The following is an 18,403-nucleotide window of genomic DNA, read 5'->3' as shown; positions in this document are numbered from 1 at the left end:
CCCAGTTACAGAGCACGTGTCAATACATGGTAAAACATTATGTTAAAATATGGCATGTGCGTCTGGGGTTTGGAAATAATATGCACCCACTAAGCTGGGGGACAAACGGAAAAGATGCAAAGTTTGAGTAACGGGCATCTAAAATTGGGCTTTATGGGTTTATCACGCTTCTATTTCTGACAAGTCCTGACGTACAATTCAAAGAATTTTCATTGACTTAACAAACAACTAGACCTAGAACGGACAATGAGTGAATTGGGAAAACCATTTCTAAAAAAAATCAGATGAAAAAAAAAACAAAAAAAAAAACAGAAAATCAATGTCAAAATGCTGCTAGGGAGAACAAAAAACCACTAGTGAGATATGTAATTTTGATTCTAACAAAAAACTAGGTCCAGAATTAGCTGTGAATGGATTGGGAAAACTATTTAGAAAAAAATCCGTTCCAAAAAAGAAAACAGTAAAAATTAGAGTGAAATTGCCGCATGTGAACAAAAAACCACTACCGAGAAACCGAATTTTTGTTCAAACACCGTTTTCTCACTCTACTTTAAAATTAGAGCGAAAAAAATTCATGCCGCAAAACCACTAGCTTTTCGCTCCATTTCCTGTTTCGGCGTGACCAAAATCACCACTCCAATTTGACTTAAAAAATCATGAAAATGTGTGAACAGAACTTAAAAAAAAAACATAGCCGGAAGAATTCCGGAAACGGCTCGAAGTGAAAATCTAATTAACAGCAATCCAACTACTCATCAGAAAAAACCTGCCTCCACTAATTTAGTATTTTTTTGAAACCAAGCCATAAAACAAAAAAGTAAAAACAAAAACCAAATCTGTTAAAAAATGATAAAATCTAATCAAATTTTGTCATAACTTGAGATCCCGAAATAACAATCTCTGCCAAAATTATTTCATCAAAACAACTAGTACTTACTAAAACCACTTAAGTCAATGTTTTCGAAAAACTTGAGACCAAACTATGAAAAAAAGCTCTAAATAAAACAACTTGCACTAAAAAAACTGGAAAAAGTTAGTAAATTTCTTAATATTACAAAAGCATATAAATCCAAAGAAAAATTCTTTTCAGCCAATAAGGCATCCAGATGCTCGCAAAACAATAGACAAGTCATAATAGTCTAAGAAACTTGTTTAAAAAACAGAAATAAACCCGAAAAACTGCAAAGAAAAAAATTAAGAAAAATAGTTCCAATTTTCGCCATATTTTGTCATATTTCTCAACAAAAAAATGATTCATTTCCATAATTGCCCATACTTATTACTAAACAACTAGAACAACTATTATGAACCCTAAACTTCCACAAATGCCATAAATAATTAAGGAATAGAAACGGCATTCAAAAACAAATTCAACAAAAAAACTATTAAAACTAAATGAGTTTTTTAAATAGTACAAGGGAACATAACGCCGAATAAGATTCCTTTGCAATTAGAGCAATGAAAATCAATGGATCAGTTATAATAGGGTGGGTAAGACACTTGTGTAAGTTTTAAAAAAATTGCAAAAAATGAGAAATGGTTTAAAATTTCTCAATTTTTCGGTCATTTTTCTTTAGAAAAAAATGATTTATACCAACAGAACTTCAGTCAATTGATATCTGACAATTCCTTAAGTAACAAACTTCTATTCAAATCCCACTTAAAGCAGTAAAACAAAAAAAACAGGTAAAAATCATTAAATTTCGTCTAAAAATCAGCAAAACTGATCAAAAACCTCCAAATTAGCATTAAAAATCAAATTAACTACTTGAAACCTTCCATTCCTATCAAAACAAACCTAAAACTAATACAATATCATAATCAAACCTCACAACCATCAAAAGTTGCAAAAAACTGCTTTTAAAAGCCGCACGTGAACAAAAAAAATTTCGCTCGCTTAGAAAAAATTTTTTCACACATCAATTTCTCGCTCTCTCAAAAACAGAGGTGTGAACAAAAACCACTCTCTCCTCGCTCCGCTCTTCACTTTTGTTCAGCACCAAAATCACTCCAAAATTTTTCACGCGTTTCATTTCCCGCTTCAAAATTCACTCCAAAAATTGATTAAAAAAGGACTTCTCCAATACTCCTCTTCGAGTCGTAAAAAGACAGCGCCCCAATACAATTCAAATTCTTTGAATTGTAAAAACCCAAGAGCACCGCAATATAGCTACGCTCAGCTTACAGCTTCGCAGCTATACAAAAGAAATTTAGCGGTAAACGCATACATAAGTCTTACTAGAACAACAGAGAACAGAGTACATTTCGGAAGTAGAAAAACTTTATCGAAGTATAAAGAGAAAAAACTTCAGTTATCAAACCTAAACTGCCGCTCGCTAAAAAAGAGTCTCGTATGATTAAAAACAAAGCCATTCAATCCTTTCAATTCGTTGATCAAATTCAAACACAGTTTCTATGCTTATAAATGTGAAGTGTTCCAATTTAATGCTCTCTTCTCCTCGGATATCCAATTGAAGTACTGCTTTCCAGTGATCTCTAACAAACAGCTAGCACTACATATATCCAATGCTCCAATTTTTTCAAACGGTTGCTCAGCCAAACTACTTGCATCAAATATAAAATCAACGAGCTTTTTCAGAGCTGAAAAAAGGATTCTTTCTACTAAAGAAGACCAATTTAAAAAAATGTTTACCAAGGAAATTTTTGATCAATTCAAATAAGATTAAAAATTGCAGTAGCCAAAGCCAACCAGCCGCTCATTGAAGACCAAACAGAATCTCGTACGAGATTAAAAAACCGGAGCTTTCAAAGCGCTTGAAAAAATCGTCAAGGCTTCAGCGCTGTAGATTCTTACCTTTAACATAAATCCAAAAGATTCTCGTATCCTTGATTAGTTATGGATAAAGATTTCTTTTGTCTAGAAAGGGACTTTCGAGTTCTCAGGCGGAGGAGAGGGCACCTGAACACTGCCCTACAAAACAGTGCAAAATATTACGTCTAGAAAACGACAGGGAATCACCAATCAAATGCGCCCCCTAAGAGAACACTAAGAGTCAAACCCAAACAATAAAAGGTAAAAGAGATCGCTGCTAATTAATATGCGGCTTCAGAAGAACACTGGTTGCACGACGTCCTTGGAATTAGAAACAAGCGAAAGCAAGAAAAACGCAGCGATGTAAGTGTGATGCAATGAGTGACGAAATCGATGAAAAAGGGAAAATCACAAGCTTTGGTTAAAAACGAGAGTTTGTGTCCGCTCGAGTGTGTATTTGTGTGAAAAGAGAAGAGAGAGAGATACAGAGAGAGAGAGAGAGAGAGAGAAGGACAGACAGACAGACAGACAGACAGACAGAGAGACAGACACACAGAGAGACAGACAGACAGAGAGACAGACACACAGAGAGACAGACAGACAGACAGACAGACAGACAGACAGACAGACAGAGAGAATAATATTCAGAACTTCAGCAACCACCACTAACCACAAAACAGTGCAAAACATTACGTCTAGAAAACGACAGGGAATCACCAATCAAATGCGCCCCCTAAGAGAACACTAAGAGTCAAACCCAAACAATAAAAGGTAAAAGAGATCGCTGCTAAGTAATATGCGGCTTCAGAAGAACACTGGTTGCACGACGTCCTTGGAATTAGAAACAAGCGAAAGCAAGAAAAAAGCAGCGATGTAAGTGTGATGCAATGAGTGACGAAATCGATAACGAAAAATGGAAAATCACAAGCTTTGGTTAAAAAAGGAAGTTTTTGTCCGCCCGAGTATGTATTTGTGTGAAGAGAGAGAGAGAGAGAGAGAGAGAGAGAGAGAGAGAGCGAGAGAGAGAGAGAAAGAGACAAAGAGGATAATATTCAGAACTTCAGCAACCACCACTAACCACAAGGTGTCAGTTTCCTTTGATTATTATAGTATTGATGACGGTATGATTTTTTACTGAAATCTTGCTACTGCGTTTTAAACAAAGATCGGACTTTTTGCATTCATGATCTATGATGATTAATGAATAGTTAAAAATAGTAACATAGCAAAAAATTGCCCGGAAAAAACCGCCGTTGACCAGCTGGACGCACATGAGGACTGAAACGGAGTAAAATTGTAAACAGAGTAAATCGACATTATTTTTCAAAGTGTCAAAAAGCGCCGCTCTACTTTGTTTTGCAGTTTCAGTTAGATTCTAAAATCGTACCCAAATCAGCACATAAACTGAAGGCTTACAAGCTTAATACGAATGTCAGTTAGCACTCACTCTAATAAAAGTTTGATAATGCTCGTTGACTTAATGACCCGGCTTTATCCCCTTTCTATTCAATTTGCTTCCCAACAGTGTGCAATTCAAAGAATGAAAGAATTTAAAATCCATTTATGAAACAGTGATCGAGGTAAGTCAGGATTCAAACGTGAACATAATGACATGTAAGATGAAAATTGTGACTAAAAGGTACAGTTAATAAAAAAGGAGAGCATCTGAATAATAGCCGTTGAGAGGTTGACAGCGGCTATGAATCACCATACCATGCTGAACTAATATAGTTAATATAAGTAATTTTCTTTTGTGTTTACGTTGCGTTGATAATTTTAATTTCAAAGCCATCTTTTTGTGGTTATAAACTAATTGCCTATGCTTCAACTAACAAAAACCTTTGTTTATTATTTATAATACACGGTCCTTAAAATTTTCTCTGGTAGTTTCAGCCCCTCGAAGCAGAATCGAATAAAATTTCAACTTGTTCTGAAGGTTTAGCCGTTCTCAGAGATAATTCAGTGGTCCATTCGGAAAATGCATTCCAATGCTCTCTAACCAACAGCCAGCATAACTGGTATCAATTAAATCAAATTCTATCAAACAGTTGCTCAGCCTATCTAATTGCCTCAAATGTAAAATCAATTAGCTCGTTTACAGCTGAAAAATAGGATTCTTTCTACTGAACACCAATTTAAAAAATCTTTTGCCAAGAACATTTTTGAGGCATACAACTAAGATTAAAAATATCAGTCGCCAAAGCTAACCTGCCGCTCATTTAGGACTAAACAGAGTCTCGTACGATCAAAAACAAAGCCAGGTAAGCCAGCAAAGCTCAACCTCAAATTTTGAAAAGTGCTAAAAGCACAATTATAGCGTTATAATGACATTTTTCTCATCAACAGTTCTGTTGGCCAACCCTCAAAATAATTTCAAGAAAACAATTAATGACGCCAAGCAAGACCAGCGCTGTAGATCTTTACTTTGAACATATATCGAAAAGATTCTCGTATCCTTGATATAGTCATGGGTATAATTTTTCATTGTCTTCCGAGTTCTGAGGCTAAAGAGAAGGCAGTTGAAAAACTGTAAGCTGCCCTACAGAGTGCGAAATCGTAGGTCTAGAAAACCACAGGGAAGAACAAATCAAATGCGCCCTCCTAAGAGAGACATACGTCCAAGATTAAAAACTTCAGTCGCCAAACCTAAACTGTCGCTCGTTTAAGACCGAAAGGAGTCGCGTACCGTTAAAAGCAAAGCTGTTGTTGTTGTAGCTGTCGCACAGAGCAGCAATTCGCGGGTAATTGTGGCGGGATACAGGCGTTTACTGCCGTTTTTACCTACAGAGCACGGTCACCAGTTAAAAACGTTAAAAATAAAGTCAGGCAAGCCACCATAAAAGACCAGCAGGACTAATATAATTTTTACAAACTTCCTAATAAACCAATTAAAATGGCAGCTCTTTGCGCCTTCCTTGTAAGAGCACGGTAACCACTCCCTCTTTTGCTCAAAAAATAACTTTCAAAAAAACCTCGGTTTATTTCTTCCAACCCCTCCCCCTAATTTACTAACAACTGCGCTCAGCTCCTTAAAATTCTACAACTTGAATTTTGAGTGGTAATAAAAACAGGTCTCTACTAACCCGATAGTCCGAGCTGTTTGTTTGTGCCCAAGTAGCTGTATGCTCTGACCAACTCTGTGGGTGAGCATATCTGCACTGGTTCTATCTGATTGGGAGTCTGTGACAGGATTCCGTAAGTAGCTAGCAGCGATTGTAGGCGAGTTGTTTGAGCAATCACACAAACCTAAATAATAAGGATGAGATGACAAACCTTTGAAACTGTTTGTTCACAGATTGTTCTTTACTTTTTCTCGGTTTCTTATTTCTTTACAGCAACTTTACATTCCACAATGACTACAGTTGCGCAATGTCAAAAATCTTTCAAGTGAAATAGTGTAGCCGAAATACTGGATGTACACCTCCAACCAATCAGAGACTGAGAAGACACTATTCTCTTATATAAAGCGCATGCAGCACTAACTCAAGTCAGTATGTTAGTTTAGATACACCATGTGTATACTCTTGACTCCAGTGATGTATTACAATACCACCCTATTAATGGAAGTTTACCTTCAGTGTTTTACAGAGTCGGTTAGTCTTATAGGTTAGCCTACTTCGCGCGCAGAAATAAGTAGCCCTAGCTCTTTATACCTTAAGGCCGTAAAAGGAGCCCACCTTTGGTCTGCCTTAATAGAATAATGAGCACACTGAACTAAAAGATTATTTAGTCACACAGTTTCTCAATACTTTTTGGTATTTTTAAGAAGCTAAATGTTTATTTATTTCTTATCAACCAACAGAGATCTCTCTGACCTGCACGCAGAGTTCTTTTGGTGCCTTGGCTTGGAACTCGGAATATCTGCTTGAAGGTCGCACGAGTGTGACTACCCCTGCTGCCTTCGAGCACTTGGACTTCTTTCCTCTGGCCTGGTGTCTTCCTATTGGGTCCAGTTGACTGGGTTGCAGCATGCCTTCGTACAGCAGTCGTGATATGAAGAAGAGTGATTGACCAAGGAGGAACAGTTTCCCGTCTGTACCCTCACCACTGTGTTCTCGCGAGGCCTGCGAAAAAGTGTAGTAATTTTGGAACAAGATTTGCATAAATTCGTATTGACATTACCAAAAATAACTGTTTAGTAAAAATTTTTTGTTTTTTGTCGTTTTTTAAGGACGTAATCGCGGAACTTTTTCGCAACTCTGTGAAAACCAAATCTGTCAAATTGATTCTGATGACAAAGAATATTTCCTTCAAAAAGGAATAACAATTTAAAACATAACCGACTAACGTCGAAAGAACTGTTCTCACAAGAACCGACTTGCGTGCAGTTGACTTCGTCAATAATTAGCTGGATCTCAGGGAGACTAGATTAAGCTTAAGTAAGAGAGGGGAAAGGAGTAGAAAAAAGGGTGCATCAGTGGGGTCGGGCGTCAACCGCAAAACTGGTCACTTACACCATGAAATTATGTCTTCTCAGCAGCTTCACTGAATTGTACACTTAAAGAGAACTGCTCAGAGACTTGATGTCCTCATAGGTCTCCTGTTTTTCCCGTTTTAAGACCAAAAGTCAGATGATGGGACGCCAAAAAAACTATCAGGCGAAAAGTGTGTGAAAAAACGGCAATAAGAGCTTGTATCCCGCCACAATTAGCCGCGAAATGCTGCTCTGTACGACAGCTACAACAGCATCAGGCGAAAAGTCGGAAGCACCTGAAATCTCATGAAAAAGGGCCAACAGGATTAATAAAATTGTTACAAACTTTGTTTCAGAGCAATTAAATACATATAATGAGTAGAATTACCATCAAGGATTCACGAGCTAGATTCAAACTCAAATAATGTGAGTCAGAAAAAGAAAGTTGGAATTGTTCAAAAACTTCAGTTAGTTCGGTTAAAAAGAAAATCAGTTAAAACGTCCGTCATAAAAAGTCAGTCAGCCGCTAGGATTTCACATTATCATTCAACGATAACCTAACTATGCAATTTTCAGCGATAAACAAACTATGCTATGGGCAAATTAGAAGCGTTGAAATAAAAACCATTAATTTTGACGCTACCTGATTAGGATGTTTTCTCTCATGGTCATAATCTTGTTCATCAACGTAATAGAACTTAGGCAACACATCCAAACCATCATCATCCATAACTAACAATGGTTCAATCAGGTCAAAATATTTCTTCGCTTCAGTCAAATCCCCCGAGAACAAAGCATTTATCTGCAGCATCACAAAACCAAGTGGCCACTGACATTCGATTCCTTCGAAGTTTTGAATCTCAGACGGATTGTAGAAAGTTCGACTATCGTCTTCATTGTCACAACCATAGCCGTCTCTCAGATACCGTTTCAGACCAAACGTTCCATTCAACTTTTTCAAAATTTTATTCTGAGTTGCGTCACGTAGCTTGTGAGAGTTTATTGCAAATGCAGGGTAGCCGATCGATGTTAATAATGCCATATCTGTGTTTTTGGAACTTGACTCACGAGGTAGTAAGGCTTCTAGCGTCTGTAAATTGCGATTATGAGCGTCCAAGTCGACATAGATTATTGAAGATGACGTACCCTTATCTCCCATGACATTAAATCCATTAATAGCCTCAAGAGCAGCCTTGGCCATAGCCAGAGAGCTGGCATGCAACTCCGGTTCCCCATTGTTATACTTGGTACCTCGCTCCCAAAATCCAAAATCTGACACACGGTAGCTGCGCTCGATGTAGTACACCAGATTCTGTACAAACTTCACCTCATCATTTGTCCAGATTATTTGCAATCCTGAAATACACACACAAATATTTGATCATTTTTTTTCACGAAACCTCATATCCACAAATTTGAAACATCCTCGGATGCGTAATACTCGAATAAGCGATTAAGAACGAAGATTGTCAAAAATTCAACAAAAAAAATTCAATGACAGTTGTCTGAGGTACCGACCGACACCAGAAACTTCTGATGAGTTTGGATAATAACTATCGAGGAAAAATCATCTTTAACTTTTCATAGTTTTTTTTTCAAAAGAAAAACAAATGTATGACTTGGAAACAAAAAAACTTCAATAGATAGTAGAATTATTGATTCGAGGAGAAAAACCCAAATTTCAAGATTAAAAGCCTGCTGTTAAATTGCAGAACCTGATGACGTCAGCTGGACTATCGTGAGGAGGAACAGTGCCTGGATATCAACTTGTAAATGAGGGTAACTACACTCGGAATCCAGGGGCTCCCCAGTTAGAGCATCGAATACTGTGTGCAGAGAATTTGATTGCAACTGTTGGAACTTGAATTTCTCGATTATCCTATAAAGAAAAAAGTTACCATTAACAAACATAGCTGGCAGATTGCCAGAAAATAGCCGCAATAGCTTCGTAGATCTGCAATCTCGAAAAATCAGTAAAAGACAGACCAAAAAAATTCGTCTTTTCATTGAAGGCTGATATGTTATATTTTGATTAAAAATCTGTATAAGTTAACGCTGCCTCTATTAGCGGCTCTCAATTTACCTTCATATATAGTGACACACACCCATTTGACCTTATCTCTTTGAATTAAAGTAAATAAAAGTCAGATTTCAAAGCGAGGAAGTCATTTTTGAGAGTGAGGTAAGTCAATTGTGACCAGAAACTTAATCACGCGAATGAAAAAAAAACTCGCTCCTCTAAGAGCGAAAAATAACATCACACACGCACTTCAGTTGAAATTGCATGAACGAATGAACAAAAAGCAGATTTGAAGTGGTTGTGACGTCATATAGTCGTAACAAAAATCGCGACGAAATAAAAAAAACATAGGAGGACAAGTCCTGACGTACAATTCAAAGTACTTTCATTGCCTAAACAAATAACTAGACCTAAAACTGACTATGAATGAATTAAGAAAACCATTTCTAAAAAAATCAGATAACAAAAACAAAAAAAAAACAGAAACGCATGGTCAACAAGCCGCTAGCGAGAAATAACACTAGCGGAAAACGAATTTTTGTTCGAACGCCGTTTTTCACTCTACTTAAGAATTAGAGCAATAAAATTTCACGCCGCAAAACAACTCGCTTTTTCGCTCCACTTCCTGTTTCGGCGTGACTAAGTGAAATTGCCGCATGTGAACAAAAACAACATTAGCGAGAAAGCGAACTGTTATTCAAACACCGTTTTCTCACTCCACTTAAAATTTAGAGCGAAAAAATTTCACGCCGCAAAACCACTCGCTTCTTCGCTCCAATTCCTGTTTCGGCGTGACCAAAATCACTAATCCAATTTGACTTCAAAAATCAAGAAAAAGTGGAAACAGATCTTAGACAAAAACATAGCAGGACAAATCCTGACGTACAATTCAAAGAGTTTTCATTGACTAAACAAAAAACAAGACCAAAAACCAACACTGAGTGAATTTGGAAAACCATTTCTAAAAAAACAGACAAAAATGAACAGAAAATTAATGCAAAAATGCCACATGGAAACAAAAAAACCATTAGCGAGAAATGGAAATTTGGTTCAAACAAAAAACTTGGTCAGAATGAACTAAGAATGCACTGGAAAAACAGTTTAGAATGAAAATCCGATCGAAAAATAAAAAAAAAACAGTAAAAAATCAAGTGAAATTGCCGCATGTGAAGAGAAAACCGAAAACGATAAAGGGAATTTTTGTTCAAACAACGTATTCTCACTCTACTTTGAAATCAGAGTGAAAAAATTCCATGCAGCAAAGCCACTAGCCTTCTCGCTCCACTTCCTGTTTTGACGTGGCCAAAATGACTGCTCCAATTTGACTTCAAAAATCATGAAAAGGTGTGAACAGATCTTAGGAAAAAAACATAGGACGTCCTGACGTACAATTCGAAGAATTTTCAGAGACTAAACAAAAAACTAGACCTAGAGGGACTATGAATGGATTGGGAAAATCATTTACAAAAAAATCGGATCTAAAAAATAAAAAAAAACAAAAGAAACCAAAGTGAAATTGCCGCATGTGAACAAAAAACCATTAGCGAGAAAGCAAACTTTTGTTCAAACACCGTTTTCTCACTCTACTTAAGAATTAGAGCGATAAAATTTCCAGCCGCAAAACCACTCGCTTTTTCGCTCCATTTCCGGTTTTGGCGTGACAAGAATCACTACACCAATTTGACTCCAAAAATCATGAAAAGGTGTGAACTGATCTTAACAGGAAAAAAAAAGCAGGACAAGTCCTGACGTACAATTCGAAGAATTTTCAATGACTAAGTAAAAAATTGGCCTAGAACGGACTATGAATGAATTCGGAAGACCATTTAGAAAAACATCCACTCCAAAAAATCGAAAAACAGTAAAAATCAAAGTAAAATTGCCGCATGTGAACAAAAAACACCATTAGCGAGAAATCGAACTTTTGTTCAAAGACCGTTTTCTCACTCTACTTTAACATAACAGCAAAAATATTTCACGCCACAAAACCACCCGCTTTTTGGCTCCACTTCCTGTTTCGGCGTGACTAAGTGAAATTGCCGCATGTGAACAAAAACACCATTAGCGAGAAAGCGAACTTTTATTCAAACAACGTTTTCTCAGTCTACTTTAAAAATAAAGTGATAAAATATTACGCCGCAAAACCACTCGCTTTTTTGCTCGATTTCTGTTTCGGCGTGACCAAAATTACTACTCCAATTTGACTGCAAATATTATGAAAATGTGTGAAAAGATCTTAAAAAAATGACGGCGTCCCAAAACAATTCAAATTCTTTGAATTATAAAAACATAGCCTGAAGAATTCCGGAAGCGACTCGAAGTGAAAATCCACTTAAATGCCAACCAATTACACATCAGACAAAACGTGCCCCCAATAACTTAGGATTATCTTGAAATAAAACCATAAAAAAATCAAATCTATTAAAATATGACAAAATCTGATCAAACTCTGTCATAAATTGAGACCCCGAAAAAATTATATCTGCGACAATTACTTCATCAGCACATATAGTACCTACTAAAACCACTTATGAGATTTTTTAAAATGCTTGAAGCCAAATCATGAAAAAATAAGCGCTTACAAACAACTTTGACTAAAAAACTGGAAAAAGTTAATATATTGCTTAATACAAAAGCATGTAAATCCAAACAAAAATTCTTTTCAGTCAATAGGGTATTCAGATCCTCGCAAAACAATAGGCAAGTCATAATAAGTTAAAAAACTTGTCTAAAGAACAGAAAAAAACCGAAAAACTGCAAAAAATTAAGAAAAATAGTTCCAATTGTCGCCATTTTTGACATATTTCTCATTAAAAAAACGCTTAATAAGAACAAAACTGTAACCACGTGTTAACTAAAAACAGCTCAAGTAATAGAAGTCTTTTCAATACCCATTTGAGGCAGTAAAGCAAAACATTAGTGAAAAAAATCGTAAAAATTAGCCCAAAAATCAGAAAAATACATGAAAACCATCCGATTTAGCATAAAAATTATTTAAATTTTCAGAAACCTTCAAACCACTACCAAACCTAGCCTAAAAATTAAACAAAATCATAACCAAACCTCTTAACAAAAAAATGAGAAAAAATCTGCTTTAAAATGCCGCACGTGAACAAAAATTTCGCTCGCTTACAGAATTTTTTTTCACACCTCAATTTCTCGCTCTCTAAAAAACAGCGATATGAACAAAAACCACTCTCTTTTCGCTCCACACTTAATTTTGTTCAGCAACAAAATCACTCCAAATTTTTTCACGTGTTTCATTTCCCGCTCCCAAATTCACTCCAATAAAATTGATTAAAAAAAGGACTTCTCCAACACTCCTCTTCGAGTCGTAAAAAGGACTGCTTCAATACTCCTCTTCGAGTCCTTAATAAAAAGACAGCGCCCCAATGCAATTGAAATTCTTTGAACTGTAAAAAATTAGGAGCGCTATAATAAACTTTGCATGAGAGCATTTAAAAATTTTTAAAACTGTATCAGCTTTAATTGAGCATTAGCAAAGATACCTGTACTGACTCATCCAGCAGAATAGAATACCACGTAGACATTTGATAGCACTATGTTCCAACTCATGAGTGCGACCTCCATCATTGTCCACCAATTTGTATGCCTGTCCAAGAGCCCACACTGCAGTAGCACAGTAGATGTTCTCCCTAACGTGTGCAACACGACCTGATAGAACAATATTGATCTAGTGGACGCAATAAAAATGTTTCTTGTGGCTGTCCTTGACCCCTGTCCACAATATAAACAAGTCAATGAGATTTTATATTCTAATTGCTCAGTAAAACTCTGTTTAATTGAGACAACCAAATACAGTAAGTGGATAGACTCATTCGTTATTGTAAACGAGAAGACACGCGTTATTCTTCAATGTGTCTGGAAAATGAGGCAATATCTAATTTCAATTTTCAGGGTAATCAGGGTCTGCATTAATTACAGGAATTAAATCTACTTCTAATTCTCCATCCATTTTCTATAACATACTCGGCAGATTGCCGGAAAATAGCCACCGTTGATTCCCATAACCAAGATTGGGATTGAAAGAGAAAAAACTAGTGAAAAGAAAATGCCGCTAGGGAGAACAAAAAACCACTAGCGAGAAAAGTAAACTTGATTCTGACAAAAAACTAGGCATAGGAAGAATTATGAATGGATTGGGAAAACCATTGAGAAAAAAAACCGATCCAAAAAACCGAAAAAAAAAACAGTAAAAATCAAAGTGCAATTGCCGCATGTGAACAATAAACCACTAGCAAGAAAACAAATTTTTGTTAAAACACCGCTGTCTCTCTCAAATATTAGAGTCAAAACATTTCATGCCGCAAAATCAATCGCTTTTTTGCTCCACTTCCTGTTTCGGCGTGACCAAAATCACTACTCCAATTTGACTTGAAAAATCACGAAAATGTGTGAACAGATCTTAAAAAAACATAGCCGGAAGATTTCAGGAAACGACTCGAAGAGTCCTCTTTGCGAAAAAATTATCTTTTAATCAACTGGTTGCCCTTAAAGTGACCACAAGAAACAAAAAAAAATCAGTCATAAAAAAGATAGCCCATGAAACCAACAGAACAAAAACTATATTAGTACTTTATAGAAACTAAGCCAAATTTTTTGTACGCAATTGTAAACATCAAAGTACGCGAGCAGCAAAACTCGAGCCATGTTAGGCTACAAAAACCTTATTTTGGATAAAAAATTTGAATACTGCCAGAAAAGGTCAAAATTTTTTACAAAGTTCTCATCTTTATCATTTTCCGTAAATTCTCTAAATCGAAGCACTATTTTACAACAAAGATCAATTGGAAACGAAATAAAATTTGTCGCTTTAACTAAACATCAGTTGCGCTTTAAATCACAATGACCGCGAAAAAACTAAACAATGACCAAAAACTCATCAAAATGAAATTATTCATGAAAAAGACTTGAAGAGACAGAACAATTTTCTAAGGCAAAATTTCGTATGTTATCAAAACAAAGTCCTAAGAACATTCACAGAAAAATAGAGTTGTTCAAAATGTGTTAATATGAAGTTAGCAAAACCGCAGTTTCATATTATGTTCAACAAAATCAATTGCAAAAAAACTTCAAAATTCAAAAACTTTAAAAAGTTCAAAGGAAAGACAAAAAATGTTACTTCAAATCAATAATTTAAAAATTTACTTAAGGCAAGGCGACGACAACCATAAGCTATAGGTGAAGGGAGAAAGTTTGAAAGAATCATGCTAGAATGTGGAGAATACATACATCGTCAAAAAGGTTTAAAAAACTAACACTTCAAAAAAAATTGAGATTAACATGTATTTTTTTTGTTATTAGGCAAACGAGCTTTAGGGACGTTACATAGCCATCTGCCTGTCTCAGCTCAATTGCAAAACAATAAAACAATTTTAAAAATGTTCAAAATATGATAGAAAATTTTCACTGAATTTTAAAGAGCTATCGTTAAAAACAATTCAATTAGCAACAAGACGTTGAGATAATTACTAGTTTGGTTTGAAAAATTCCGCTCAAAGAGCCAAAAAGGAGAAATTGATGAAAAAGGCCAAAATTGACCAAAAATTGAGAAATATGGGACAATTTTGCGCTTTATTAAGCTCTCAGAACCATTGTGGTATCAATTTCAGATGGTTAAATATTCAAGCGACTCCGATCACGATCAAAATTTACTTCTAAAAAAACAAGTTAAAAATTTTGGCCAAATGGACGAAAACACGGCTAAAAACTCTCATCTATATGCACCAATCTCTCAAAAGCTCTTTTCAAAGTCAAAAAGTCATTCCCTGAACGCAGCGCATGAACAAAAAACTTCTCTCGCTCAGAAAAAGTTAGTTCACACGGCAATTTTACTCACTTTCACTATTAGGTCAAAGCGCCACCTGAACAAATAGTACTTCCGGTTTAAAAAAAACCTTAAGAAAACCAATAGTCCTTTTCGAGAAGTAAAAAAACAGCGCCAATACAATTCAAATTCTTTGAATTGTAAAAAAGGAGCGCTATAATAACCGGCTGGCGGCTATTAATAAATTAATCGTATGACTTTTCAAATCAGTCACCACTTAATTGAGCGCATCACATTATCCAAAACACAGGTGCTTTGAGCATGACGGTAAAGACCTGAGGATTCATGCAGTCACATTTATCAGCAGTCTTTCTCTGAACCAAACCACTTGCAAATTTTTCTTCGAATAATGCAATCCAAATTAATTTGTGACCTTAAATATCAATTATATAATCATGGGACTTCCGTTCGAGTATGAATTGTTGCGGTCATGGAGCACCCATTTGTTGGCAATTAAAGACAGACCAAGTCAAAGCAATTCTTATAAACAAACAGTCGTTCTCGCAACAAGTCATTGAGATTTTTAACTTCATCATCCCATATATGTATATAAAAAGATGTGTATTTAAATTCTAGAGGTCTGTGTAGGTAAAATTAATCAAAATGTCCAAGAAAACAGGGGAGGGTCCAATCTACTCGTGGATTCAAGGGGCACAGACCCTTCACCACTTTGCCCAGAAAATAATCAGTAGATTGAAACTATAACCAGTAGAGAACACAAATTGACGGTAGATTCCCTTACCAACGCTGATATGGTCACTTTCGTCTTCATCTGGCAAAAGAAAAAGCCAGACAGCATGACAAAAGCACAAATATACAAAAAAGTAACTACCACAAGGATCGCGCGCATCTACGCAGCCAAGAAAAATAATCTTGAAACGCTTTTTTCAGTCTAGTACGGAGGGTTGAGAGTTCATTTAACTCCAGATCAAGGAAAAGTTGGATTGTAAACATAGCCACAAGCTGTCATTATCAAAATAAAACAAAAGCTCCGTAAAACATCGCCATTTAAGAATTAATTAAAAAGAATTATTTGAAAAATCTAGCAAGTTAAAAAAATGCAAGTTGAATAGGCAATACGAGATTAATGCTCCAACCGTTCATCTGCATTGTCCAGACCCCAAAAAAAACCAGAACAACCCTGGCAACAAATGTCAATCTCACATTGTTTTACTTTTCGTTTTCAATGCTACTAAGTGGATCAAAAAATTCAAAAAAATTACCAAAAAATTTGAAGGTAACTTTTAGATGTTCCGATACAAATTGGTAAAGAGTACTACATTCTGAACTGGGATATTACTATTCAGTCAATTTTGGCCGGTCGATATATTTCACGTCAAAATTGAGTGGTAATAATAGAAACCCCACTGACAGTAAATTAATATTACTTAAAGGAGTTTTCTGAACATTAACAATACATTCCTTCACATTTTGGGTTATTTTTGGTACAATTTACTTATTTTTGCGAAGCCTTTAACAGTACCAAATTACCCTCAATGTTTTTGAAAGTGTTTTAGTGGCTGCCAAACCATTCTGGAAGTAATTGAAATTTAGTGTTGCAAACCTCCCGTGTTTTACTTCCTTCTTAACTTTCATTATTTTTATTTTATTTTTTTTAAATTTACCACGTCAAAATCCAATGGTATTATTAGAAACCTCACTGCGAGTAGATTATTATTATTTGGAGGATTTTCCAAAGTTCATTTTTTTCGAGGAGTTATCGGGGATTAGAGTTTCCTGAACATTGGCAATAAATTGCCTTCACATTTTGGGTGGTTATTTCTCGTACATATTTGTTATTTTTTAAAGCTTTTACCAGTACCAAATTACCTTCAACTTGAGGGTGTTTGGTGGCTGCCAAACTGTTCTGAAAGTCAATGAAAATTACAGTTTTGCAAAACTCCGGTTGATTTTCGCTAATTCTTTACTCCTTTCTTAAATTTCATTATCTTAAATTTTATTTTTTTAAATATTTTATTTTAACTTTTACCACGTAGAAATCGAGTGGTATTATTATAAACCTCACTGAAAGTATATAAGTGTTACTTGAAGAATTTTTTCAAAGTTCATCGTTTTCGAGGAGTTACCGGGGATTAGACTTTTCTAAACATTAGCAATGCATTCCTTCACCTTTTGGGTTATTTTTAGTACAATTTAGTCATTTTTGCAAAGCTTCTACTTGTACTAAATTACCTTTAACTTAAAGGTATTTTAGTGGCTGCCAAACTATACTTGAAGTTATTGAAATCTACAGTGTTGACAACCTCCGGTTGATTTTGGCTATTCTTTTTAGCAGTCATTCTCGAGTTTATCATATTCTCACAATTTTGTTGAACTCCAACATCACAAATTTTTTCTTCAATTTAATTTCATTTTTTTATGTCTTCTTCAAAATAATTGTTAGTTCTTAAATTATTCAAAATTTGGTCTTCCAACTGATTCGAAAACTCAGGAGACAGAACGACTGCAGACAAACTTATAAATAAATGTTTGTTGTTCTATTATACTGTAGTAGAGACATCAAAATACAGAACGAGAAAAGATTGTCCTATTTCAATCGGCACTCTGATTAAATGTGCAGTAAAGTCTTATTGCAATGGCCATTTTCAAAACGCCGAAACGTAAACGCCGTACAGTTGAAACTTTTTAAAAATGCTTTGCAGCTTCGATTTGTTATGCAAGATATTTAATCGTATTTATACTTTTCCTTGTTCGCGTGCCATCCAGTAAAAAATAGGGAGAGTTGATAGTGGGATATCTGGTAAGAATGGCGTTTTCTTCTTTTCCTTCGATATAGTTTGAACTATAAATTTGCTAATTTTAGCAGGCGGAGAAAAACGGAACAATTTTGTTGTTGATGTATTGCTTCGCATGTATTGAGTTGCAAGATTTTGGAACTCATCTTTCGTCTCAATGTTTCTCTCAAGTTTTCTCTTTATGTAGGTTCCGATTAAAAATGGAATGTTACGTCTTCAAATGTGTCGTTGACAGGGTTGACAGATGCATATCTACATTTCACAATTTACGTTGTTTAAGAGATATCTAGAGTTAGTGATTTCATCAACTTTATTAATAGAAAATGGAACAAACTCTTTCTAGGCTTCCAGTTGACAAAAAAGTTGAGCAAAGATTGCAAATCCGATAGGTCTGGACATTTGTGGTCTCGCATTACCGAGCCTCCTTGTTTTGATATAGCTTGGTTTTAATTCTATAGGTCTTAGAGCCATTTCTTATCTGTGAACTCGCTTTCATCGTTGATTGCTTTCGTATCTAAGCTATATATTAAATTCTCATTTCTTCAGAACATTCCTACATCTCCTAAAGGAGTCTATAGCGTTCCAGAAAAAA

At 35.5% G+C, this 18,403-nt stretch overlaps 1 protein-coding gene across 1 annotated transcript in view; it reads right to left on the bottom strand.

Moving 5' to 3' along the window:
* Nucleotides 1–18,403, bottom strand: part of LOC142339673 (phosphorylase b kinase regulatory subunit beta-like) — a 105,418-nt gene that overhangs the window by 56,679 nt on the left and 30,336 nt on the right. Inside the window, exons 2-6 of the mRNA XM_075389891.1 lie at nt 12,717–12,882; nt 8,903–9,066; nt 7,831–8,543; nt 6,589–6,837; nt 5,857–6,019 (exon numbers count right to left, since the gene is read on the bottom strand). Of these exons, the coding sequence (XP_075246006.1) occupies nt 5,857–6,019; nt 6,589–6,837; nt 7,831–8,543; nt 8,903–9,066; nt 12,717–12,882 (1,455 nt within the window). The remainder of the gene's footprint in view (nt 1–5,856; nt 6,020–6,588; nt 6,838–7,830; nt 8,544–8,902; nt 9,067–12,716; nt 12,883–18,403) is intronic.

The sequence above is a fragment of the Convolutriloba macropyga genome, chromosome 5 (genome assembly GCF_964194025.1).
Source record: "Convolutriloba macropyga chromosome 5, txConMacr16.3, whole genome shotgun sequence".
NCBI lineage: Eukaryota > Metazoa > Xenacoelomorpha > Acoela > Convolutidae > Convolutriloba > Convolutriloba macropyga.
Note: the sequence above shows the minus strand (reverse complement) of the source record. Positions and strands in the feature narration are given on the sequence as shown.